Source organism: Portunus trituberculatus, chromosome 50 (genome assembly GCF_017591435.1).
Source record: "Portunus trituberculatus isolate SZX2019 chromosome 50, ASM1759143v1, whole genome shotgun sequence".
Lineage (NCBI taxonomy): Eukaryota > Metazoa > Arthropoda > Malacostraca > Decapoda > Portunidae > Portunus > Portunus trituberculatus.
In genome coordinates, this window is record NC_059304.1 from 1,029,551 (window position 1) to 1,056,806 (window position 27,256).

Below are 27,256 nucleotides of genomic sequence, written 5' to 3' on the forward strand. Positions count from 1 at the left end.
TTAAAGGGATTTGTATGCATTTATAAGATAACTCAGGACAAAAGAAAGAAGCTGGTGTAAATTTCAGTAACCTGAAATGCTGAATTAACAAGTATTTCCAAATCTCAAAATATTTTTTTACTAAATTACCACATGTAGAATAACTGTTTAAACTAACCTTCCTTCTGAGGCAGAATAGTGAACACTCCTTGAAGATTCCTCTTCACCAGCAACTTTGGGAGCCATACATCTGTGGGCACTGATCCGGGGGATGTGATATTGGCAGGAACTCTGTCCTCTGTCAGTCTTAAGCCAACTCGTTCAACCATTATCTTCAAAAAGAAAGAAGATATCATGAATATACCTCACATCTATATTTTATGCAAGCTGTATCTGTAACAGACATATTGCAAAAGAAATTAAGATACTGCTGCTTAAAAGCTACATCCCTAATCTGCAAATTTCACTGGCTAAGATATTTTCAATGGATCTCTACACAGTTGTAGAATATAAAGATGAGATAATGAGCATACACACTGGTTACTGCATTACATGCTAAAGACTTCAGTAATCAAGCAAATTCATGTATTTAAAAAACAATGCTCCTGCACAGACATTTCAATGGCAGCACAAAAACATATTCATCAATATACTATTCTTCTTGTTAAATGAATGGTACAATATAAGGAGTCCAGATTCAAGGGAAAACAATAACTTATTAAAAAGAGTGACTGAACTGAGCCACACATCCATTCACACATCATTCAAGCCTTTAAAAGTGAAAAAAGAAAAAAACTGGAATAATGAGCTGCTCATTTTATATTATGGTAACAATTCCTTTTAAAAATTCTCTTCAAATTTCTATTTTTGTTGAAAGAACAATATCAATTTACATGAAAATCATTATAGCAATTCAGAAAAAATACAACAATATCAAAAGCATACTTCAGCCAACTCTGATATTACCAATAAGCTCGAGAGAATGCAGCAAGCAATGAAAAAGCTGTAAAACCTGAGGTGAGTCTCAACATGAGCCAGTGTTTCTTACTTCAAGTGCAAGGAGGGTCAATAATAGTCTTCATTGAATGGTTTAAATTCATGCAAGGAACTGGAGTTAGGTATATAAATATTAATCTTACTGTGAGTGGTACCAATGAAAGGTTGGTAAGAAAGCAAAATAATGTTTAGAACAGTTCTAACACATCAATCTGGTACTGAAGGAAGTATGATCTTTACCATGCGCTTGGAAATTACTTTTCCGAAGACTATAATTCCTTTATCTTTATGCATTTTTTGAGACAAAATTTTGAGGGAAAAGAATTTCAAGAGCTGAGAGGCACAATATATGACAGTTTTCTTACAGCAAAACCCACAAACTGAAAAACAATATCTTATAAAGTTTCAGATCATTATAAGAAATATAACTGAATGAAAGTATTTCCTATATATCTTATAATTCATTGCACAACAGTATTAGTCTTGTTATTCCCTATGAATCCTAATGACACGGAACCATCAAATCATTTCACTACTGATGAATGGAAAATGGAATAACAGAGGAAGATGAAGCTGCCTTACATCATAAAAATTCATCTCCTTCTCATAACTCTGATGGTATTGAGAAAATGACAGACAGTTACTTCAATCCTCTTCATCCTGCTGCCTTAGAAGAACATAATAAAAACCAGTCTCTTGTGACAAGGGAGAGGTTATCATCCATCTAATCATTACCAACTCATTTCTTACTACATAGTTTTCCTTCTCACTTACATTATCTGTCATAAGCAAGAAAAATCAAGAGAAAAGCATAAAAGGATGACTCGCCATGACTCTCTGGATCAACAGTGAAGCTGTCTGTAGAAAAATGACTCATGCCAGCCTACATGGAACATTTCGAAGTCATGATGATGATGATGATGATAATGGTGGTGGTGGTGGTGGTGGTGGTGGTGGTGGTGGTGGTGGTGGTGGTGATGATGATGATGATGATGATGATGATGATGATGATGATGATGATGGTGGTGGTGGTGGTGGTGGTGGTGGTGGTGGTGGTGGTGGTGGTGGTGATAAGAAACAGCCCTGATAACATGACCACTGAGACCGTTCCACTCATCAACCACTCTGTATGAAAACCAGTTTCTTCCCATTCTCTCCAAAACCTGAATTTTTCAAGTTTAAACCCATTATTTCTGGTTCTGTCCCCGCTACTGATCCTAAGAACTTCATTCATGTCCCCTTTGTTAAAACCCTTATACCACTTAAATACTTCTATCAGGTCTCCTCTTAACCTACGTCTTGTCTCCTCACATGAGACACAACACTGGAATGTTTAGCACCTTTTCCTAGACATTTCAAGATTAAAGGAACAAATATAAGTTCATTTTTGTAATGTGAACACAAAACAAGAATACTAGAAAGAAATGTAAATGAAAGCATGTAAAAATAAAATTTTCACCAGTGTTCAATAATCTTCTTTTAATTAAATTTAATTTTTGCTCAGTTCTTGACATTTCCAGCTCCCATGTTCTTCTAACTTAAGAACAAATTATATTTAATGATAAAAGCTAAGTCTCTTTAATCTTAGTGAAAGTACAGTTCAGCTTTCTATGAAGTGTACAATTAGCATTCATTCTTAGAGTAAATTTTGAAAGCAAAATATTCTAGAATACCAGCTACAGGAAGTAGAACATTGACCCTCATTGTGATTACAACAGTCAACTACAAGTAAGAATACAATTCACTGAACAATACACCACAAAGTACTTACTTCCATTGGTAAAGGTTCAGGCACTATTTCATCCTCAATGAGATCCACAAGGTTGGTCACAGTGCTCATCATGAGGGTCAGGTTGAGATCTGCCACCTCCCCCTTGAGGAATGGCCTGATCAGCATTGGCAGTGGGGCGCCTGAGATGCCTTGTGGCGGCTCCTCCTCTGCCCCCAGTGCCTCGGCATGGGTGTCGAGCCGCAGCTTGAGGCAGCACGGCTCAATGGCCTCCATGGACTCGGACCATCCTCGGCACCTGCTGCTGAATTTGCTCTGTGAATACCAATGCTTTATAAGTTTAAATAGCAATTTTGAGAAAAATGTGAATACCCAGAAAGCACACAAACTTCTACACTTACACACAATTACTGTAAGCTAATCTATCTATCATCTAAATTATTATTTATGTCAACTTAAAATGCAACTGTGTCATAAAATTCCTGAAAATTTCTACTCAATATAACAATGTCAAAGAGTTTCCTTGTGTGTGAATGAATGACCTAAAGCAGCAAGCAATGCAACAGTATATACTATAACCACTTCAATGATTATCACTGGAGAGTAATGGAAGTAATGGAATATACAGAGTTTCTCACTTGGATTGCCTTTATGAACTTATATCATTGTGCTCAGAGTAGGATTTCATGCTGTCTTAATGGTGTAGGAGGAGGAGGAGGAGGAGGAGAAGGAATACAAAGGAAAGTCAAACTGCAACAGACCTTTTGGTCCTTTCGAGGTTGTTTGGTAACTATTGACTAACTACAAAGAGAGACAGGACAGTAGAGGAGAAGGCTCCACCCCACCCACCACTCCCTCCAGCTTTCCCTAGCATGAAAAATAATTGGGAAAAATGCCATGTAGTATGGAAAAACTGACATGGAATTTTTACAGGAAAGGATGAAAGGAGATTCTACTATTCACTCCTTGGTGAACTCTATATCTCTCTTGGAAAAAAAAAATAATAATAAAATAAATATATAAATAAATAAAATAATAATAATAATAATAATAATAATAATAATAATAATAACAATAACATCATCTTTAATCATTCAGACAAGAAAACAGCTTGTTGGGGAATATCTTTTAAATATTTATCAATTTCATTTTTGAATGATGCAATAGAAGTGCTGTTTACAAATTCTGAGGGAAGCCTATTCCAGATGTTAACAATTCTATTAAAGAAAAGTGCTTTGCCCTGTGGGATTTGAAGTGTTTGGGTGTAATTCTAAATCATTATTCCTTGTCATGCTAAAATGATCAATGATAAAATACTTGTTTGTGTCAAGGTTGTTATATCCTATAAAATTTTGAAAACTTCAGTGATGTCTCCTCTTATCCTGCACTTCATTAAGCTGAGTAGATTTAATGCTTCCAGTTGTTCCTCATACAGCTTGCTTTTCAATCTTAGAATCATTTTAGTCACTCTATGCTGGATCTTTTCCAGTTATTTAATGTCTTTTCTGTAATATGGTGACCAGAACTGCACACAGTATCTAAGCTGAGGACAAACCAATGAGTTATATAAAGCAAGGATAACTTTATGATTTAAATTCAAAGGTTCTTCCAATGAACCCTACTAATTTATTTCCTGTCTTCACTGTTTCTGTGCAGTGTGTATTAAACAATGTGAGAATTACCCCTTCTGATTTGAATTCAAAAGTCCTACCAATAAACCCAACCAATTTATTTGCTGCTATAACTACTTCCGAGAAGTGTTTACTTGACTTGCGGTCTGAGGTAATTATAACACCCAGTCGTTTTTCCTCATTAACCTTGAGAAGCTCGGAACCGTTCATCGAGTAATCAGTACAATCATTATTACTACCAATGTACAACACTTTACATTTATCTACATTGAAGTTCATCTACCACTTGTCTGACCAAGTGACTAAGTGGTCGAGATCTGATTGAAATTGTCCTTTATCCTCTGATGTGACTACTTTATTCATTATTTTAGTATCATCAGCAAATTTAGATATTTTACAAGTGAGGCCCTCATTGCTATCATTCAAGTAAATAAGGAAAAGAACATAATGAAAACATCATTGGAGGAGGAGGAGGAGGAGGAGGAGGAGGAGGAGGAGGAGGAGGAGGAGGAGGAGGAGGAGGAGGAGGAGGAGATGATGATGATGATGTTCATCAAATCTTGATCCAGCCTATATTATCTTGCGCATCCAACTCACTCTCACTCTCACTCTCTCTCTCTCTCTCTCTCTCTCTCTCTCTCTCACATGGAAACACTCATCATTTAGTACACTTGAACTTTCCTGTTTTACTCTTCAGTCTGCATGACAAGGAAGATGCCTTACAATAAGATGAAAAAGACATAAAGCTACAAACTCAAACCTAAACCTTCTCTGCAGCTGCTAAATCTATAGACCTAATTATTTTCTAAATCAGGTCATAAGAAGTATGCAAATCTTACAAACACTAATGAATGTTAATCTAGAAGAACTTATGCATATGTTGACTGTTTTACTGTATGTGTAGTTATTCACTCCTTACTGAATGGCTTGGTGAATGTGAGGAGTGACAGGAAGGATGATACACCTACCCTGACAATGCCTGGTGCCTATGTAATCACTGTCAGGCTTAACTATATGCAAAATTCAAGGTAAAATTTGTTTTCCTATTCTTACTTTCACAAAGCAAATCCACAAGTTTACAATGAATATCATAGAAGGGAAACCACACACAAAAAACCATGCTTCCACAACAGTAGAATTAGACAGAATCAAGGCTTGCCTAACATGACCACACCCTTGCAAAGACCTCCTTCACTACAAAGACTGCTTCAAGCACTACACTAACCTATATCTCAGATTGTTAGTGTATTTTTGCTGCCTATCTGCTTTATGGGTGGTATGTAAACAATGAACAATCAGAATTCACATTAAAAATACCTAGCAGTTTTAAGACAAGCAATGACTTTTCTACCTCTCGTCTAATCAGAGTAAGAAACAAGTTAGACAGGCATCACCAAGTCCACATAGAAACAAAGAAGCTCCCTATCTGTTTCAAGACATTTGTCCTTTTCTTTTGGCTTACTATTGACCTATAAAGGGGCTGGCAATTAAGAGGGTATTTTTTTTTATTTTTTGTTACCCTTGGCCGGCTTCCCCTCTTGCATTAAAAAAAGATGAAACATCCATTCAAATTTTGTAGAATAGATGAATATAATGAGCAGTTTCTATATAATAGAAGCCTTTTTTAACACATATTTGATAGCATTCAAAGAGCAAAATCTCAAGAAATATAAATTGGACCAATAAATCAAACCATAAGTATAAGTTTTGTGTTTCATTATAAAACTTTTGGACTAAAACATCCTTATATATCACAAGTAAATTCAGTGACTGCCTCATTTGCATATTCAACATGATGCCACTGAGTATATTTACCTCTCATTTATGCTATAAATATTCAACCAATCACTCCTCATGAGTCTCACATCAATATAGCTAAGATAGAATAATAGGTTTATCAAATTAACTTCTGACTTTTATGTTTAACAGTTTATCAAACTTCCTATACTTTTCCTTTCTGCAATGAATGACTTTCTATCACTTACACATATGACATCTTAATTTTGCTGGAAGATAGCTACACTCTTCAAACACTTCTATACTTTTAAAATTCATTCAAATGTTGCCAAACAGTTTTCACTCCCCACCACAACAAGCTCACACTTACACACTCACATTTCACAATCCCCAAAAACAAGCTTAAATGTCATAAAGTAAATTTTTGAAAAGAATAACTTTATATATAAATCATATGAATAGGTTCTGTAATACTGCTTCCATATAATCCCTACATAAAATTTCATATATGTAATTGTATGAAAGAAAAACCCACATGTGAGTGTTCCATGTATTTGGGTGTCAGAAGGATAGACACAAGCCAAACCATAATGTGTCTGAAAAAAAAAATGCTGTTGTGTAAAAGCACTACTGAAAAGTAAAAAACACATGTATGTATTTCACATATTCATCATTTAATTAAAAAAGGGGGAGGGCTATCTAAAACAAGCTGCCACAAAAACCTGCAGTTGTTTGTTTAATTAAAACAATAGTAACTGTGAAAAATATTTTTAAATATTTGTATTGGTTTGAAAATTAATTTTGTCCTGTCTTTTAAGTACAAGGTACACCTAGCATAAGTGTGATGCAGTTCATAATTGATGTGCTTGTGTGAAATGAATAGCTACAGTGTTGTCATAAGCTTTGTGACAGTCTCCTCAGGCTGAGACAACTCTACCCATAGTGTGAGGCAGAGTGCAGCTCTAGGACAGGCAAGGACTCTACGATGTGTTGCCCTTTGCATTACACTAAAAATTCTCACACATATGCTTGATTATTCTAATTTCTTAAATATTTGAAAGTTTTAATTTGCAGTGTACAAAAATGCAAATTACAAAAAATACTTAAAAATAAAAGAAACTAAAGCAACAAATGTAGTCTTAAGAATACTGAAATAAGAACTATTTAATATAAGTATTGGTTAACAAAATTAAGAAAAATACTCACCAAAATTAGAACAAATGTACTTCAAAAGTTTTACTCAATGCAAGTCGTTCTTAAATTTCAATCCATGAAGGACTGAACACTACCATACACTTTACATTGTACTAATCCATACATCTGCTCCTACACTCAAAGCAGACAGATGCAAGCAGGTGAGAAAACTATTCTAACACTAGCAACTTATTGACACTTATGTTTAATGCCATGTTGTTTTAATGCTGCACTCAATCAAATCAATAATACTTAGTTCTCAATTCCCAGATATAAAAGTAAAAGGGATTTTTTTACAATCTCACAACTCACAGTTTTCCTGAAGGCTGCATTCCATCAGAGGCCAACACTAACACTCCCAGTCCTCACAACTTACACCCCTACACCACCACCTCACTGCTTATCACAGCCTTCACCACAAGTTATTTAGCAAAACGGAAAACACAACAAGCTAAAAAAGTATCTCTCTCTCTCTCTCTCTCTCTCTCTCTCTCTCTCTCTCTCTCTCTCTATATATATATATATATATATATATATATATATATATATATATATATATATATATATATATATATATATATACAGTGGTGGGATTAAAAATTTTCAAGAACCAGTTCTCTCACTACCACTAAGGACAATTATAACTGCACCATGTAGATACTTAAATTAGTGGTAAAAATAACTAAACACAAAATAATAGATTATTACAGAAGATCGCTGATTGTAGTCATGTTTTTTTACTATCAAAAGCCAGTGACATGTATGAGGGGCCTACTAAAATAAGTTATAAGTGCAAGGTGTCCATGGAGGAAAAAAAAATGAGGGATCCTGATTTAAGCTAACAACCGGTTCTCAGGATTAATTAGGTAGAGTAGGTTCTTACAAGCCACTATGAACCTGCTGAATCCCATCATTGTATATATACATTAGCTAATTACAAGAACTTTAAAAACTAAAAGAATCATAACTGATGCTTGTAATAATTATATCAAAAGCAAAAATCAAAAGTATATCACTTAATATCATATTGCAGAAAGCTCACTTTATTATTGCTCAACCTGAAATATTGAAATATTTTCCCAGAAAAAAAAAAATAAATAAAAAAATAATAATAATAATAAATAAATAAATAAAAAATTAACTTTTTGATTAATGTTCTCCCAACCACTACTACACTACACAAGAGCATGCTACGATCTGAGAGGGACACATGCTACATCTGGCTCACTAGTACAAGGCATGCACTTACAACAGTACTATGTTAGTGATTGGCACACTAAGGCTGAGACAAGCAGTATACTGGTACAAGACCTATGGCACTAGGCAACATCAGCAGCAGGGTAACATGAGCTGTTTACCTGACGACCATCATTGCAACCTGGACGTTTCTGGTGGTTCCGAGGAACAGAGAGAGGAGACAGTGAGTGGCTGTCATTCTGAACTGTGTTTTGTATGGATACTTCAAATTCTGAAGGACTCTATGGTTTGGAGAAGACAATAACCTTTAGTTGTAAATGTTGAAAAAATGTATTTTTTTCTAGTTGTAAATGTTGAAAAAATGTTTTTTCAATCAAGAAAATTGTAAACCTGCACTGCACACTCATTGGCAGTCTCTTACATACCTGACACAGTAAATAACAACAATACTCACTAATTTCACTGTCCATTATTTTTTACTGCAAGGAAAAAAAGTATCCTTCCAAAGATTGCAATGACTGACAAACAAATTTAACTTCATCAGGCATGTTGAGTCTAGCCTCATCATGACTTTCAAAACATCCCACAAACAAGTTTGCTGAGGGGATTCTTAACAAAACAATTACTGTCTTATACACAGATATAATTCAGAGCTGTTGCATTCTTACAGTCATGTAACTAAAAGGTAAGCAACAATTCTGAATCCTGAGTAAAATGAAAGTCATGGTAGCAGTTTTCTAACTTATGTACTAAATCCAATTACAATGGAAAAATGTAACAAAAATATACAGGCATTAGATCCCATCAGCAACACTTTTTCACTGCACAAAACATATGTAAGTTTAATATTTCATATGAAAAAGTGAACCTGGATAAAAAGCAGAATAGGGTTTAATGTTGAAATTCTGAAACAGAGCACATGAATATATACAAGTCATAATTATGGAGACAAATTATGTGCCACTGAAAAAGCAATTACTATACAAGTCCACTTCTTGCCTTCCACAAAACTTTCTACTGAATAAGGAAGCTTAAAGGAAAACAAGGATGAACAATTCCATGACACTAAAGAACACAGATAAAGACAAAACCAGTCACTGAGTTAGTGGTGTTACTTTAGCAATGACAGGAAACAGTTTGCATGCATTAAATCAATATCCCAACACAGATAACCTTAGATCAGAATTATTCAATGCAAGGAGCAAAAATGTAACCTGAAGCCAAGTTTACATTTTCAAACTAATGCATGACTATTAAGTATTTGCCATAATTTCACATCATAATGACCATATCATCCGTGTCTCAATACATGAAGATATTTCCTGTATGACTCAGTGGTTCATTATTCATTTAGCCACTTTTCTACTTAATGAAAAAAATTGTGGTGCCCCCATTAGATAAAGGTTTTTCTCTCCAAGCCAAGTAAGTTACACCTTAGGGACAATTCACTTGCATGTCTCCAAAACTGAGCACATCATTTGCTGCCTTAATACTTGCTCTATTCTCTTATTGAATCATACATTCAAGCTGGAAATAATTACAGCTGACAATAAAAAATCCAACAAACTCGAGATTTAAGAACTGCCAGATAATCTTTATTTCCAAATCTTTTATGTATATTTATGCATATGCTGTATATATTTAACAGAAATGGTCTGCCTGTACAGGAAATTATGGCCGATGGCCCAACACATGCAGGCCGCACGAGGCAAGGTTTGGTTGGTTGAGTTTGGGAAAACCAATCATACCGCTCCTGGTAGTTATTTCGAATAATACTTTATTGCATCAAAGAACATTATTTGTTCACTGTTACTGATATTTATTATTGAATTTATAATAAAAAGTTGGGGATCATAGTATATACAGTGATGTTGACAAAAGTTACAACAGACCGACAGAGACAGCACTATAACAGGGTGAAACTTGTCTTAGCACTAAGGGACGACGTTTATAGCTGGCCATAGATAGACTTGTGTCTAAAATGCTCCACTTTGCTCACTACGACTGATGTTATTTCCTATGACAATTTGTAGAATACATGATGCAGTAATCTGCAGTATTTTAAAGACTACCTGTAGTCCAGAATTTTCTGTAGCCAAGCAAGCCTCAGGTCTAGAAATTGCCAGATTTGGGAGGTTCAATCTTATGTGCTATATATATTTAACAGAAATGGATAACTGTACAGTGCTTTAAAAAAGAAAATTAAACACTAAATGAAAAGCAAATTCAAATTTGTTAGCACTTCCACTTTCACTGCAATCAACAAAGCCAGATATTTGCATTTTCCACCACTTCTTTTCTTTGCTGAATCCATAATGGGGCTATACTGAAGCAAATAAATGATTAAGTGAGAAGAAATGCCTGTCAGCCGTTGAAAGTAGCACCAAACACATCATTTTGTAGTACAGCGCCATCAGAACATAAAGTGCCGCCAGAAAACAATGGGATGCCAATGTGGTAAATTTAAAAAGGCACTCCAACAGTAATGCTGGAAATCTAATGTTTCTAGAACATCAATTGCTGTATTTGTGATTGTCAACTACGTATATATTGGGCAAAAACTTATGATGAACTACATCCAAGGCCAGTATGACTAGGTATGTAGTGTGATATCACTCATGTTTCTTCAGTCTTTAAAATTCAAATGAACATAAGTTTAATCTTATCAATAATTTGGACAATTTAAATTAACATAAGCTTAATTTTGTCAACAATTTGAGACCTTCACTACAATAATGAAGCATTATGGCATGTCTGTCATAAGAATTGGACAATATCAGAAAAATAATCTACATGGATATGAAATCATCAAAATATGTACTGATTGATATGTTTACCAAACAATAAAGAATCAAGACGTATCTAGAGTACCATTGGAAATAAGATGTTACACATCAAATCAAACACTGCTCAACTATAAAACCTAGACATCATGCAGGACTTAAAACAACCAAAACCAAATATTAGTAAGTATAAAAAAGAAAGAAAGGTAAATGATTAGAGTGACAGAATGCACAGTGAAGTACCTGGAATTCATCATAGCCCATGTTGCTGCACTCCTCACACACCATCTGGCAACACTGCACCTTCACTGTGGACTCGTAACCCCGGGACTCCTGCACCACCTGTACTCGGCTCAGCTTGAAGGTCACCACTGAGATCTGTAAGCAAAACAATGTGCTACACACCATTACATTAGAAAACTTTGTAATATAACATGCAGGTAAAGTAAACAACTTACAATACAAAATTTAAGAGACAATACTAATATAGCACATGAAATCTCTGAAGTAAGAATGTTATTAATTCGGCCCTGTCTCACAATCACTCCCTTCATTACATTTGAAACCACTTGCAATTATCACTTTTTAATTTTTCAAAATTTCTTTTCTATTTTTGACAATATCAGTTCCTGCTTTCACTCAGAATAAGGCACACAACATTTTCAAGACACTGGGGCCGTATTAATAAGGATTCTTGGATTTTGACATAAAATGTGTCTTATCTCTTAAGGAGTCTTAAATCTGAGTCTCAGTCTTGGTCTAGACTCTAGATATACTGAGATGAATTCTCAAGCCTCAGTATGAAATGGCGTAAGAGTAAAACAGTGAAATCTTCTTTATTTCTAAATTTTTTAGTTAACAGTGTAATTTTTTATTTGTTTTTTTTATTTATCTATTTATTTATTTATTTTTTTTTTTGTAAAATAACAAAGATAACCTATCATAAAGAATATGACCACATAAATTTTTGTATATGTATAAGCAGATTCCATCAAGCGCAAGGCATTTGTATTTTCCCTCACTGTTTACTGCCTTGAGCCCAGCTGGCCCGCTTCCCTGACTAAGCAGTGCCTCATTTCCTTCTCGTTTTTCGTTGGTATAAAGATGATAACCCCTAAAGATAAAAGGGCCATTACAGGAAATCAAGCTGGAACCATGGCAAGAATTTCTTTCCTCATACAGTAGGTATTATAGGAAAGCATGTAGCCTGATTGGCTTCACCATTCAGCAGCACAAAAAAGTTGCATGGGGCTGTATTACATAGCAGGTAAATGAGACACAGGAAAAACAGGACACAAGAAGAATCAAGGTAGTAATTGCTGGAGAGCTGCATTCCTTATTGGCTGAATAACACTGTATTTAATACTTTGATTACTATTGTCAATGTATCACTTCTTTCCGTGCGATTCTCTAAGCTCTCTCTGGCTCTCCCACCAACTGTGTCACAAAAAACACTCCTATAGATGTAGTCTATTATATCCAACAGTTTAGAGTCACTCAGGTCATCCAGAACATCCCTTAAGTGGCTGATAAATCTTAAGTAGGTGGGCTTGGGCTCCTTGGCAGTTGGTTATCATTGTTAAATTAATCTTAGTGTAAAATCTTAAAGATAATCCACCTCTGGAGGTCTCTCAAATCTAAGACCAATTCCAAGAACAATTCAGGAAGTTAAGATAAAATTTATGACAAAAAGGTAATCTAAGACAAATTTCCATGGTTAAGATTCTTTGTTAATATTGCCCCTGCTTTTTCATACAGTAAATTAATAGAATTACATATAAGATTCAAAATCACTAATACATAATATAATTGAAAATGTATTACAAACTCAGGTAACTAATTCCTACATGTAAAATTGAAAAACATGATGAAATAATTCCTCACCACATCTTTTCTCCTGAAAGAACTGGTCACATCAGAGACCTCACTTGGTGTTGGCTCTTCAAACACTTCAGAGGCAACCTCCACAGATGTTGCAGGCCTGTTGTCCACACGGAAAAGTGCATCCATTCCTCCTAGACCACTGTCTGTTCTGTCAGTCTCTATATTGACCATAATAAAATTGTCACTATCAGAACTAAGATCACTACGAACGGAAAGGGTGTCACTCATATCTTCAGGGCTGGTTTTCACTGCAGATTCAATTGTGGACATAAGATTGGTGAAACCACTAGTAAGGCCTTTACGCACAGAAGTGAAGCCTGCATTGAGGTTACCATGTAGGTTAAGCTGCATCATGGGACCATTAACACCGGTGGGGTCTGCATGGGGTGAATGGCTGCTTTTGGTGCTACGAGGCAGGTTGGTCAGACTACTGGAGAGCTGTCTACTGGCTGCATGTTTAACTGCAGCCGAGGGTGAATGTTGCATACCTGTGTTGACTGGGGACTGTTGGCAGACTGGAGGCTGGGTAATGTTACCATTGGCAGTGCTGGATGGTTGCCTGGTGACAGAGGTAGAACCCAACTTTGGCTGTGGAGAAGTAAGCTGATCCACGCTGTAAGACTTTGTGATATCACTGGTGACAGAACATGCATCTGGTTCAATCACCTTCTGCATGATGCTGTGGTCTGAGGCAGAGTTCCTTACTTCACAGCTGGGAGAGCCCAAGTCATGAAGGTCAGCTGTGGAGGAAGAGTCAGGAAGGAAGCTCTCCATATCCCCTGCCATGGAGTCTTTGCCTGGGTGTGGTGGTGGCATCACCAGAGACACGTCCACCTGAGGAACTACTGCTGCCAACACCAGCGTGTCTCCCAGGTTTTCCCGTGCTATGGCAATGCCAGGCATGTGGGGGTGGGTGAGGATGTTTATGGTGTCATATGTGAGGTATGAAGTAAGCTCCGTAATGACATCTAATTGACGCATTAGAAACAGGTACTGATAATGGTTCAATTGGGCACTGACTAGACTTGGTACATGAGCAAACATATGTATGGCTGCCTCTGGTTTCTGACCCTCCACTCCATTCCCACTTCTTAGCTGTCCTTCACCCTTGTGGGTTCTACCCAAAGGCTCACTATGCACATCCTCACCACCCTGCTGTTTTGGGCCTCTTCCTTCACATGAATCAGTGAAAGTTGTGGCAACAGAGAGACTAGCTTTTGGTTTAATGTACATCCAGAGAGACACTGGAAAAGCATCCACAAAAGGAACCGGTCTGTTACGTGCAGCTGGAACTCCAAAGAACTCCACCCACAGAGGCTCACAATGCAGGAAAAGGATGTCCCTTGCTTGAAGCCACAGGGCATCCTTTTTCATATTGGAGATAGTTTCATAAAGTGGACTATCTGTCACTGGGAGACTTCTTACATTGTCTTCACCTAAGGGAGAAAATGAGTAAGTCAGAACCTATCCTATGTTTCCCATGAAAATACAAATAATGTAACAACTGAAAAACATCAAATAAATAGAAAGCATATTTACCTGTTGCGTGCCTCACAAACTTATGACATATAGGCTGGAAGTCAGGTGCAGATGCAGGAAAAGAGGAAGCAAAGAAGAGTTCCCCTTGCTGAGCTGCCTCCAGGCTGGTGGCCAAGGAGGCAAGGGAGCCTGGCAAGGTGGGATCCGGTGGCCGTACATTAGACAAAATGACACGAGATGCTTGGATGTGCATGGTTTGTGGACGGTCTCGCTGGTTGCTGTGCTCCCCAAGTCCCTCAACAATAACCTTGGGGAAAGAAAAAGTTTATAAAAGCTTTCTCAAAAGCATATAAACAAATTAGCTTGTTACTGTAATATATTAAATATATCTGACATGTAAGGACAACATTCTTACTTTGGGCATGACAGCCTCCAGGTGCACATCTAAATAGGATGGAGGAGGGGGAGGATCAGTGAGCACAGCTCGCTGAAGACTCCTTCCGAATGAGTTGAGCCATAAGATAGACAAAGGGTCAAAGGTGATCTGAACAGGGTTCAACTGCAAGTACAGCTTAGGCGGAGGCACTGTGGGTGGAGAAAGTAGATAAGGCAATTTTAGTTAAGACTGAAAGATTTTATTAATAATTCAAATAGGTATGACAATAAGACAAAAAATATAATGTTCAAGTCATTATTGAATTTCATTTTCTGGTTAAAAGCACAAGTGATACAAGCAACTCATTAGGATTCTCTGTATATGAAGAGATCTCCAAAATACATATACAGTAAACTTACTTAAGTCAGACCTAAATAAGCTGGATATTGGATAAGTCAGACACTTTCAGGAATTCTTTTAAGGGGACCATCCGGCTAGGTTTTAAAAAAAATTGAAAATAAAGAGGTACGTGGACTGATAGATGACTATTACACGATGTTAGTTTAGTAGTTACAAGCGAATTGAAGCATAAATAACTGCATGAAAAAAAAAAAAAAAAATTTTAAAAGAACATTTTTCCTATAAACTTTGTCACCGGAGGGCAGATTTCAACTCTGCCGGTACATACATGAAGTATGTGGTGTAACAAAACTTTCCATCTCATACAATTTCAAACTTTTTATTTTGATGGCCATTATGAATTTTTCTCATTTTTTATTTATTTATTTATTTTTTTATATAAAATTACATTGCGGCACATAAAACAAATTTTTCCAAATTCTAAGAGACAGAAATGTAGCAGCTTCATTGAGCTTCAAAATGATACCTCAAAATTCAAAATCTGTTGAGAAATGTGGGAGAAGATACAATTTGAATGATTGATAAAAAAGTGGAAACTGAGAAAAAGACAAAAAACCCCAGAGATGTCATTTTCATCCTCTATGACCCTGAACATTTATTTGGGTTGGATATTTCATGCTCATACACCACCATGTGCATCATATATGTTTTTTAGGCATGTTTAGAATATTCTGTAAGACTCATAGGGCACCTGGCCCCCCTACAATGACTGTAGGTATTAGTCGCTCGAAGGCGAGGGTGTCTCCCATCCATGCATGGTCGGTACAACTTGTAATTTCCCCTTGCACCGTTTGTTTAGACATTGTAAGGCAAAAAAAGCAGGTAAAATAGGCTGGATTGTGGCTTGCAAGGCATGAAACAACGGGTGAGATACTCAATACTTCCTCCTCCCATCGCAGTCACATGGACACTGAAATAGAAGGGGAGAGGGTATTCCTGTGTACGCCATAGTACTGAGTTGCCAGCGCCCATCTTTCCTTACCAAAGAAACCACTTTTCATGGCTTTTTCTGTGCTTATTATCATCATTTATGGTACAGAGTAGGGGGGGGGGTGAAGCCCCAGGCTGCAGAGGGCGTGGCAAGGGCCCTTTAAAGTTTAAATACCCGACGTATTTTAGTGTATTTATCCAAAATACTCCATCACTTTGTTGCCATATGTTCGGGGATGCTCTAGTGGTGTTTTGGGGATTTTTGATATTTTTCAGATTTTTCGGTACCATGGCCACCGGACCGTCCCCTTAATGTTCTATTCCGAATGGATCGGTAGGCATTTTTTGCCCTTTGAGTAATTTTTAACCATTATGCTTATATACTGAGTAAAATACCCTTGATAGCTCTTAAGTAGTTTATGTCAATTGAGGAGTTGCCCAAAGCATTAGAGCCACATAATCAAAGTTTGCACAGCTGATTAGCTACCACATTACAGTCTCTACCTCAGCTAAGTGTATTTACCTAGTTGTATTATACAAGGTTCGAGTGAGGCTCATAGTGTCCTGTCTCCATGTCTACATTTATCCAATTTTTCTTTAAAGTTATGCACATTATGTGCTGTAACAATTTCATCACTCAATGCATTCCACTTTTCCACCATTCTAAGTGGAAAACTGTATTTTCCAATATTCTTCGCACACTGCCTCATCGTAACATTCTTTACATGTCCTCTTGTCCTTCCAGCTACTTCTGTCACTAACACCAGGCTATCACCAGCACCAAGTTTTCCTTGTCTATCTTTTCAATACCATTTACTATTTTATACATTATCATTAGGTCTCCTCGTTCTCTTCTATCTTGTAAGGTTAGCAGTCCCATTTCCTTCAGCCTTTCTTCATATGCTAGGTCATTTAGTTCCAGCACCATCTTTGAAGCTATCTTCTGGATCCATTCTGATCTTTTTATATCTCTTTTCAAGCTCAGTGACCACACCACTGCTGAACATTCCAACTTCGGATGTATCATGCTCGTAATAATTTTTTTCATCATATCTTTGTCTAAGTATTGAAATACCACTCTAATATTAGTCAACATTTCATATGCTAATCCAAATATCTTACTTATGTGTTTTTAGGGGTTCAGATTTTCCTATAAAACCATTCCCAGATCTTTTTCCTCTTTAATCTTCATAATTTGTTCCTCTTCCATCAGATAGTTCCATACCGACCTTCTCTTACTCTTTCCTAATTCCATTACGTGGCATTTCTTGAAATTGAACTCTAACTTCAACTTCTTACTCCACTTGTAAACAGTCCTCTCGGGTTTTGATATTCTTAGCAATTTGGCATCATCAGCAAACAAATTAATATAATTGGTTACCCCATTTTGTATGTCATTCATTTATACCTGGAACATAACAGGGGCTAATACTGACCCTTGTGGCACTCCACTTGTTACTTTACCCCAAGATGAGTAAGTATCTCTGATCACAATTCTCATCTCTCTGTCCTCCAATCTAACAAAGTTCCTCTCATTCCTCCTAAGCTCTCTAACTTCCAAAGTTGTCTGCCATGAGGGCCTTTATCAAAAGCCTTTTTATATGTCCAGATATTATATTGTGTCCATCCGTCCATCTCTGCTCTCCAGTCCTTCTATTACTCTTGAGCCGAAAATTAATAAGTTTGACACACATGACCTTCCTGTCCTAAACCCAAATTGTTTGTTCAATATAACGTGTTCTTCTCTCAGATATTTAACTCCTTTTTCATTTGATAATAATTTCACACATCTTTCCCACAACACTTGTAAGTGACACCAGTCTGTAATTTAATGGCTCAGTTGACCTTCCTCCTTTGAATATTGAGATTATGATGGCTTTCTTCCATTCCAGTGATACACTCCATTCTTTTAATGAACTTGTAACCATTTCTTAAACTGGATCTAACAGCTGCTCTTTACATTCCTTTAAAGCCCAGCCTGATACCCCATCTGGCCCCATTGCTTTTCTAACATCCAAATTATATAGTAGTCTTCCAATAACTTCTTTGTGCACAATGATTTCCTGCAATCCTCAGCAACAAAATGTCCTATTTGATTCTGCAAATTCCTCTTCTTCAGTAAACACCATTTTGAAACTCTCATTCATTATTTCACTCATTTCCTTTGCTGTTAGGTATGTCTTCCCTCCTTTAATTATTTTTTCTATTGTTTCCTTATTCTTCATCTTACCATTTATAAATTTGTAGAAAAGCTTGGGTTCATCTTCGCTTTTTTAACACATCTTTCTCAAAGTTTTTTTCTTCCTCTCTCCTTACTCTAATATACTCATTTCTCATGTGTGTGTTTGTGTGTGTGTGTGTTTACCTATTTGTTTACCTATTTGTGTATTACAGGGCCCGAGCTAAGCTCTCTGTGTCCTGTCTCCTTGTCCATTCCTGTCATATCTCTCTTTCATCTGATTGACACACACCGTGTCAATGACATCACTGCTCAGTTTATTCCACTTATCAATGCTATGATGCAAGAAACTGTATTTTCTCACGTCATTTAGACAGATGTCCTTTATTAGCTCTTTTCCATGTCCTCGGAGATGATTACTTGTGGTCACTTTTATCAACTCTCTGTCCAGTATGTCAATCTTGTTCACCAATTTATACATAGTTATCATGTCTCCTCTTGTTCTTCTCTCTTCTAATGCGGTCAGCCCCAGCTTCCTCAGTCTTTCCTCATAGTCTAACTCCCTGAGTCCTGGTACCATCCTTGTTGCCAGCCTCTGTACCCTTTCCACCTTCTTCACATATTTCTTCATATGCGGTGACCAGACACATGCTGCATATTCTAACTGGGGTCTTATTAAGGTACATAATATCTTCTTCATCATTCTTTAATCTAGGTAGTGGAATGCAAGGCCAATATTTTGAAGCATGTTATATGTTTTCCAAAAATCTTGTTAATGTGTTTCTCCGGTGACAAAGTGTTTTGCACAGTTACTCCTAAGTCTTTCTCCTCATTGGTCTCTTTAATTTTCTCATCACCCAGCCTGTAATCCCTGTTTGGTCTGTATCTACTTCTTCCCATTTTCATAACATGGGTCTTGTCTATATTAAATTCCATCTGCCACTCCTTACTCCACTCATATATTTTATCAAGATCTTCCTGTAACTTGTTACAATCTTCCACATTCTTTACTCTCCTCATAATTTTAGTATCGTCCGCAAACATGTTCATGTAACTGTCAATTCCTACTGGCATATCATTAACATAAATCAAAAACATGATGGGACCCAGCACTGACCCTTGTGGAACTCCACTGGTTACCTTCTTCCACTCGGACTTCCTTCCTCTCACCACTGTTCTCATTTCTCTTCCCATTAAGTAATTTTCCATCCATTTTGCTAGTTTATCATTTACTCCTCCAATCATCTTTAGTTTCCACATCAGTCTATTGTGTGGTACTTTATCAAAGGCCTTTCTCAAGTCCAGGTAGATAGCATCCACCCATCCCTCTCTATGTTGTAGTATGTCAGTCACTCTTGAATAAAAACATAATAAATTGGATACGCACGATCTTCCTTTTCTGAAACCAAACTGCCTTTCACTCAGAATGTTTTCACTTTCTAGATACTCACTCCACTTAGCTTTAATTACTTCTTCACATACCTTGCACAATATACTAGTCAACGATACTGGTCTATAATTTAGCGGTTCCATTCTACTACCATTCTTATATATAGGCACAATGTCAGCTCTTTTCCACTCTTTCGGGACTAATCCTGTTCGTATGGAGGTTTCCACAATATCAAATACGGGGTTCAACAATTGATCCTTACATTCATTTAGCAACCTCCCAGATATGCCATCAGGCCCCATTGATTTATTAATATCCAGATTGCTTATAATTTTCCTTACATCTTCCTTAGTAACCATGATGTCCTGCATTTGCTTTATTTCCGTAGGCCTTCCTCCCATAAAATGCTCCTCCTTTGTAAACACTTTGCAAAAGTTGTCGTTCAAAATTTCAGCTATATCTCCAGCATCCTCATATACTTCTTCCCGTTTTTACCTTTTCTATTGCCTCCCTTTTATTTAGTTTTCCATTTATGAATTTGTAAAACATTTTTGGGTCACTATCACAGTTTTCCACCACCCTCTGTTCATATTCCTTCTGTGCTGTTCTCCTTACTTCAACATATCTATTCCTTGCTGTTTTGTAGACTTCTCTTGATAATACATCACTGTTTTTCTTAAGTTTCTTCCATGCCTTTTCTTTGTTCTTTTTGCTTCTTCACAATTTCTATTAAACCACTGTTTATTATTTAAAGTCCTCTTTCTGTGATATGGCACAAACTTTTCACAGCAGAGTTATACAAATCCATAAATTTATCGTATTTCAATTGCATATCCCTTTCCTGGTATACCACGGACCAGTCAATTTCATTAAAGAACTCCCTTATATGGTTATAATTTGCCCTAGTATAATTTAATTTTTCCTCCCTGTTCCACAATCTTATTCGTGCTTAATTCCATATCCAGCTCAAAGCTTAGGACATCATGATCGCTTTTCCCCAAGGGACATTCATGTTCAATTTCCTCTTTAGAGAGATGCCCTGGTAAATACCAAATCCAACCTTGCTGCAACATCTTGTCCCCTGCACCTTGTTGGTGATCTCACCCACTGTGTCATCAAGTTATTTGTTGCTACCTTTAACAATTCTTCTGCCCACTCACCACCGTTCACCACTTCGTAGTCTTCCCACACTATTTCTTTGCAATTAAAGTCTCCAACTATCATCACTCTATCCTTTCTGATGAGTTCTTGCTTCATTCTGTCTAGAGTATTTCTCATCACCATTTGGTACTGTTCATATTCCCAAGCACTGGTTCTGGGTGGTATGTATACTGTTATAATATTAATGTCCCTCTTGCCATCTGTTATAAGCATACTTATCACTTCCTCATTTCTCTTACTATAGTTCACCTCCTTCACTATCAGATCTTCTTTAGTAAGAACCATTATACCACCACCTCCTTTATTTTTTTCTATCATTTCTCCATACTTTGTAGTGTTTTACAAGAAACCAGTCTAGCTTTATTTCGGGGCCTTAGCTTTGTTTCCACTACATACATTATGTCCAGTTCGTTATTTCTTAGGTAATCCATACATTCTAGCCTCTTAGACAGAAATCCATCTATGTTCGTGTAAGTCACATTTATTCCATTCCTAGTCTCTTTCTTCCATGTAATGTCTATTCCGTCTGTTTTATCCACCACTTCTTTAACCTCCCATTTCTCATCCTCCAAAAAAACTTGGTCTTTCCTCCTCTGTTCTTTCATCATTCCTCTCCTTCACTTCAGTTACAAGCTCCTTCATTTTCATTCGCTCATCCTGTGACATATTTCTTCTTATGTAAATTGTTTTGGTTTCCTCAGAGTCCTTAAGTTTCCAAGCCCTCCTCAACAAGGCCTCCGCTGCCACCTGAGACTTTAATTTCAATTTTAATGGTCTATTCTTGCCTTCCTCAAAAGCTCCCAATCTCACACTTTCTTCTACCTCAGCATATAGGTCCTCTTCTTCCACAGAGATCTTGTTCAGTAAAGACTTAATCCTGTCATTTTCCTTATCCCTCCTGTCCTGCCAGTTCCTGTTAGTTTCTTCTCTCAATCCTATTATGATCACACATTTTTTTCTTTTCAGCAATATCTCTCACCACATACTCATTTTCCTTTAGTGCCCTTACCATTTTCCTCTGCGTAATCCCTTTATTTTCCTCTTCCTGCTTTTTACTATCTCCCTAAACGACCTTTGTACCTCCTGATGTTCATGGTTCACTTCTTTCATCCTGGTATCAATTAGATTAAGGCATTCCTCCTTCCTCAAGTCCCCTTCGGATATTTTCATCTCCATTTCCATGAGTTTAGCCTTCATCTCTTCACATTGTTTCCTTAGTTGTTGGTTTTCTTTCTCCATCTCTACTTTTTCCTTCAATAGCTCTTTATTCGCTAACATTAACAAATAGATCTCTTTTTTGAACGAATCATTCTCGGCTAGAACTCTATCCAGTTTTTCTTCTATGGACAAAATGTTTAGGAACTTACTTTCCAGTGCCTTTCTTGCAGGAACCTTCAAAGTCTTTCCAGTGCCTGGATTCTTGCATCCATATCTAATTTCTCCAGTCCGCTACGGATGTGGATGTGCCAAGTGAGGGAAACTGATATGAAAGTTGGAGAAAAGAATGCATCGAGGATCCCACGATCTTTAAAACTATGAAAACGGAGAAATATCAGTATTGAAACTGCTTCATCAGTATTGAATCAGTATTGAAACTGTTTTTAACCCTCAGTGAGACCGCTTTTGAGGGTAAAATGAGTTTACCCCCAAGTGTGGGGGTAAATTCATTTTACTACAAATTCTATTGGGGTAACACCCAAAAAAGTTACCCGACCCCTGCTTTAACAAGTCAAACTGTCCTATGGACAAATTCCTGTTAGGGTTCTCAGTGCTGCCTCTTGACCACCTGCTCACAAAAAGATACAAACCTGGAAAATCTGTAGCTGCTGGGAAATAGTAGACAGTAAACTCCAGGTGTAGGCTGGCCACCTGTGTGGGTAGCTTGAACTTGCCTTTATCTCCTGCAAAGTGATATAGATTTTTTCTCAATACTTTCTTCAAAGGTAATGATAAACACTTTCAAATAACTCAAAAGCTTCTGAAAGTGTGATGTGTGAGACATTATTTATCATGGCTACCACAATATTCTTTGGCACTTAATTCTCCAACTGTTCTTGAAGATCTTTCTCTATTATTTATATCCATATTTTATATTTGCTATTAAAGAAATTGTAAGAACTGTAATGTTGGTGTTAGTCATGAGATTCAATTCTGATACTGCCCACCACCAAAGAACACATGAGAACCAACAGGCATCCAATGTCTCTAAGTGTCAATGCGCCCCTGTTGTAGCCAACAGTGGCTTTCAATCACCATGTGACTCTTCCACCTCCCAAACTCCATTGATCCCAAAGCATGTTACCAGATAAAAGATACAATGTTCACCTTTCTTAGTGACACCATTGTTTACAACATAGTACTTGCACAGCATCTAAAGATGTTTGAAGCTGTCCTGGCTATATAATTATAGGCTACTCAAGAAATAAGATTTCATGTGCAATGACACAACTATTGCATAATGAATCGCACTCAAAATTGTCTTCAAACAAGCATTATGATGTTAACTACATCTCTCTTGTTACATGAAATGGAAATATTAAATTACAAATATGTACCATCTGTAAGAAATTCAATCTGTAAACAAATTAATGACTAACCCTAATCATACATGATACATAATGTTCTATGTTTAATGGTCCATGTTCTGTTCTGCACATTGCACATGCTTAACACCTAACATCATCAAGAATCAAACTAAATCTATAGTTATCTACATATAACAATATTACTGATATAGACTCAAAGACACTGATACTACAACTTCTATACATAAAATGAAGAAAGAAACTGCTTAGATATTATCAAATGTATACTCATGTTTCCAAGGAAAGGCTAACCTGACATTCAATACAATACAAGGTGAAGTGATCAACAATTTCAATCTACAGGGAAAAAAATACTTGAGTAATTCTGGCTTGACTGCTCACCACTCACAGCTACATAAATGATGGCAAGGTAGGCAGTGTGTGAAATTTCATGCTTCTATGAGAAAATTTTGAGGAGAACCAGCACCAGCACCATAATACCCATAACTGAACATGCACAATAATTACATTTAAGAAGCCATCTTTAAGAGCAGAAAGCAGATGCAAGGGAGGAAGAGTCTATTACTATGGAAGAGAGAGGAAGAGGTATTTGGGCAACGGGCATGAAGCTACAAGTAAATGGGATCACCTGTCTTCTTCCGTTGTTTTTTGTAGTGTCCGGCTTCACGCAGTTGGGAAGCAAGAGATTTTTAAGTTAGAAAACACAGAGACAAAGAGACACAGGCAGTGTAGGAACCATCAAAAGACTAGAATGCTGCTGGCAATGCTATTTCCTTAAAATCAAGTTTACTCCCACCCTTCCCCTATCCCAAAAAATACTTCTTTCAGTAGAAGCCCAAAGTACTCTGTCTACAGATCCTCTTACTGACATGACTTAGTCAGTTTTGTGTGTTGCTTCAGAGTACCTATCCCCAAAAAACGTGAAAGACACAACAGAAATCACAGGGTACAAAAAATGCAAACCTGTTACAGTAAAGGAACAGTTAGCAAAACAATGCTGAATTATGCAAATAATCATCAATGTACATCAACATATTAAGAATTTGCAATAAGGAATTTATTTCTATCAGGGATACATTTTATCCATGCCGAAAATAACATTATAACATAAAAGCCTAGCCTACTCCATTTACTCAACTGTGCAAGCATATTCATTATTACAAGCTGCCTTTCATTTAGCACAAAGGTTTAAGAAAGGTAAGAAAAAGCAAAAGTAAAACATAATGCAAGTAGTTTAACTTACCTGAAACAAATTCCTTTGGTGTCTGCTTTCGCTTGGAGGTGGAGACTCTGTACACGCAGAAATCATTGACTCGCAGAACACAGCAAGAAGACATCAACTTCTTCAGTTGAGTAGCCACCACTCCCTTCAGAGGACTAACCTGGGCAGCTCCATCACCAGGAGGTGTCGCTGCTGTTCGGCTGCTCGAGCTCTGGAGGGACACAAGAGCCCACATATTATATTCCACACTCATTCTGGGAAACCTTTAGTATGTATTAAAGTAAGGTACTCCACCTCTGACACATGGGACAGGACAGAAATGCAATTATTTATGAAGGTAAAACATTAGCTATCAAAACTGCCATACTTACATTAAGATATCTTAGTGACATGAATGTGCAATACAATGACAAGAAATTAATAAAAAGCAGATGTTTTTAACAACAAGGCAGTTCTAATGAGCAGACTGTATTATTTCAGCCAAGTGCAAGGAATGACAATATGAAAATAACCAAAAAAAGTACAGTAAAACCTCAGCTCACGACCATAATTCGTTCCTAAATCCTGTTTGTCACCTGATTTGTTCGTCCCCTGAATCAATTTTTCCCATAAGAATGTATTAAAATACCATTAATCCATTCCAGACCAAAAAAAAAATCATACTTTTGTCCATAAAACCCATTCAAAATAGATTTTTAATGTATGCATGACATGAATGAAATAATTATAGAAAGCCTAAATTGTTTTACTTACCTAAATGCTATCAAAATGATAATAAAATGAATAAAAAAGAAAAGGTTATTTACTTGAGAGACTGGACGTTGATGGCATGATGGAATGGAGGAGAGGAGGATGGGAAGGAAGACAGACAAGATCCGAGAAGACAGTCATGAGAGAGGACTTTGGATGTGCGCACTGTGCCAGAGCTACACAACAGCTGTGTAGCGTCACAAATCAGTGCCGCTATGTGGGGCCCCGTTATAGTGAACATTGGCGTGGGAAACATGGAAAGATTGCCAGTCTTCGTCTCTGCCCTTGGAAGACCCTTGCCTGCTGGGGATTGACTTCCTCACGCGTGTGGGAGCAAGTTTGGACTTCCAAGAAGGGAAGTTAAAGGTACGTGGCCAGGAAGTTCCTTTGATCCTCCGAGGTGATGCTCAGTGTGAGAGGAGCGGGCAGTAGGGCGGTGTTCCTTGCCAGGTGAGCAAGGAAACAGCTGTGATGAATGTGCCACAATCTGCAGTACCTGGACATGGCCAGGATGATGATGACAGCAACGCTGAGAGCCACCAGAGCAGCGAGGATAACGCCGAGGAAGCTACAGTAAAGCGCACCGGTGACATCACCATGCCCAGGAAAAACAGGAGAAAATCGTGGTGGCACGGAGATTATGTTATATAATATTTTTCGTATGTTCCTGTTTCTATTTTCTTTTGTGCTTATGTTTTGTTTGGTTGTTGTGTGATAGCCGGGTTGGCTATCACACAAACGGCTCGCCGGCCACATTCGTCCCCCAAAATATCGTTCGTCCCCTGGGTCGATATATTGCCAAAATGTTTGGTCATCTCCCGAATTGTTCGTCTCTAGAGACGTTCGTCAAGCGAGGTTTTACTGCATAATCAAATTTTTGTACTAGAAGATAGTTACAGTAATTCAAGGAAGATTTGGCAGAAAGTCCCTAAAAAGACATAAATTTTGTCCTGAACTTGCTAAATGGTAAGGGATGCTGTGAACTTTCCATTAAAGCTAGTTTTAATCTCGCTGAACATTATTTTCCTTTGTGTCTCACAACTCAGGGGGGGCAGTCAAAGCCAGTCCTCAAAGACAACTCTCCTCCTTCACACAAAACTACATGCACTTACTACACACACACACACACACACACACACACACACACACACACACACACACACACACACACACTCTCTCTCCGTTACTGAGAGAGGAAGGCTCGTCTCCAGCTGTGGACGGGAAGAAGTGAAAATACCTATGGTGTTACAGGGCCCGGTACCTCTGAGTTAGTGTCCTGTTGATGTCCTACTGTCGCATAGTGTTGAAAGTGAGGGATATGGAGAGTGGTCCCTGAGAGGAGAGTGTGGGCGGTGATTGTTTTGGCCGTAATCAGCTGACGATAACAAACATGGCGGCTACTAGACAACCCAAGGATTTTGAAGGTTTTATAACTACTCCAAGAGGACTGGAGAAATTAGATATGGATGCAAGAATCCAGGCACTGGAAAGTAAGTTCCTAAATATTTTGTCCATAGAAGAAAAAGTGGATAGAGTTACAGCCGAAAATGATTCGTTCAAAAAGAGATCTATTTGTTAACAATAGCGAATAAAGAGCTATTGAAGGAAAAAGTAGAGATGAAGAAGGAAAACCAACAACTAAGGAAACAATGTGAAGAGATGAAGGCTAAACT

At 37.3% G+C, this 27,256-nt stretch overlaps 1 protein-coding gene across 5 annotated transcripts in view; it reads right to left on the minus strand.

Moving 5' to 3' along the window:
• Nucleotides 1-27,256, minus strand: part of LOC123500176 (UHRF1-binding protein 1-like) — a 95,711-nt gene that overhangs the window by 7,212 nt on the left and 61,243 nt on the right. The window contains exons 10-19 of one of the 5 annotated variants that reach the window (XM_045248890.1): nucleotides 24,855-25,044; nucleotides 24,240-24,272; nucleotides 22,874-22,966; nucleotides 15,025-15,194; nucleotides 14,670-14,916; nucleotides 13,131-14,566; nucleotides 11,490-11,624; nucleotides 8,625-8,744; nucleotides 2,747-3,019; nucleotides 158-311 (exon numbers count right to left, since the gene is read on the minus strand). In XM_045248890.1, the coding sequence (XP_045104825.1) occupies nucleotides 158-311; nucleotides 2,747-3,019; nucleotides 8,625-8,744; nucleotides 11,490-11,624; nucleotides 13,131-14,566; nucleotides 14,670-14,916; nucleotides 15,025-15,194; nucleotides 22,874-22,966; nucleotides 24,240-24,272; nucleotides 24,855-25,044 (2,851 nt within the window). Of the gene's footprint in view, nucleotides 1-157; nucleotides 312-2,746; nucleotides 3,020-6,607; nucleotides 6,669-8,624; nucleotides 8,745-11,489; nucleotides 11,625-13,130; nucleotides 14,567-14,669; nucleotides 14,917-15,024; nucleotides 15,195-22,873; nucleotides 22,967-24,239; nucleotides 24,273-24,854; nucleotides 25,045-27,256 lie in introns of those variants that run through there. The other 4 variants (XM_045248891.1, XM_045248892.1, XM_045248895.1 and 1 more) reach the window with 4 other exon arrangements.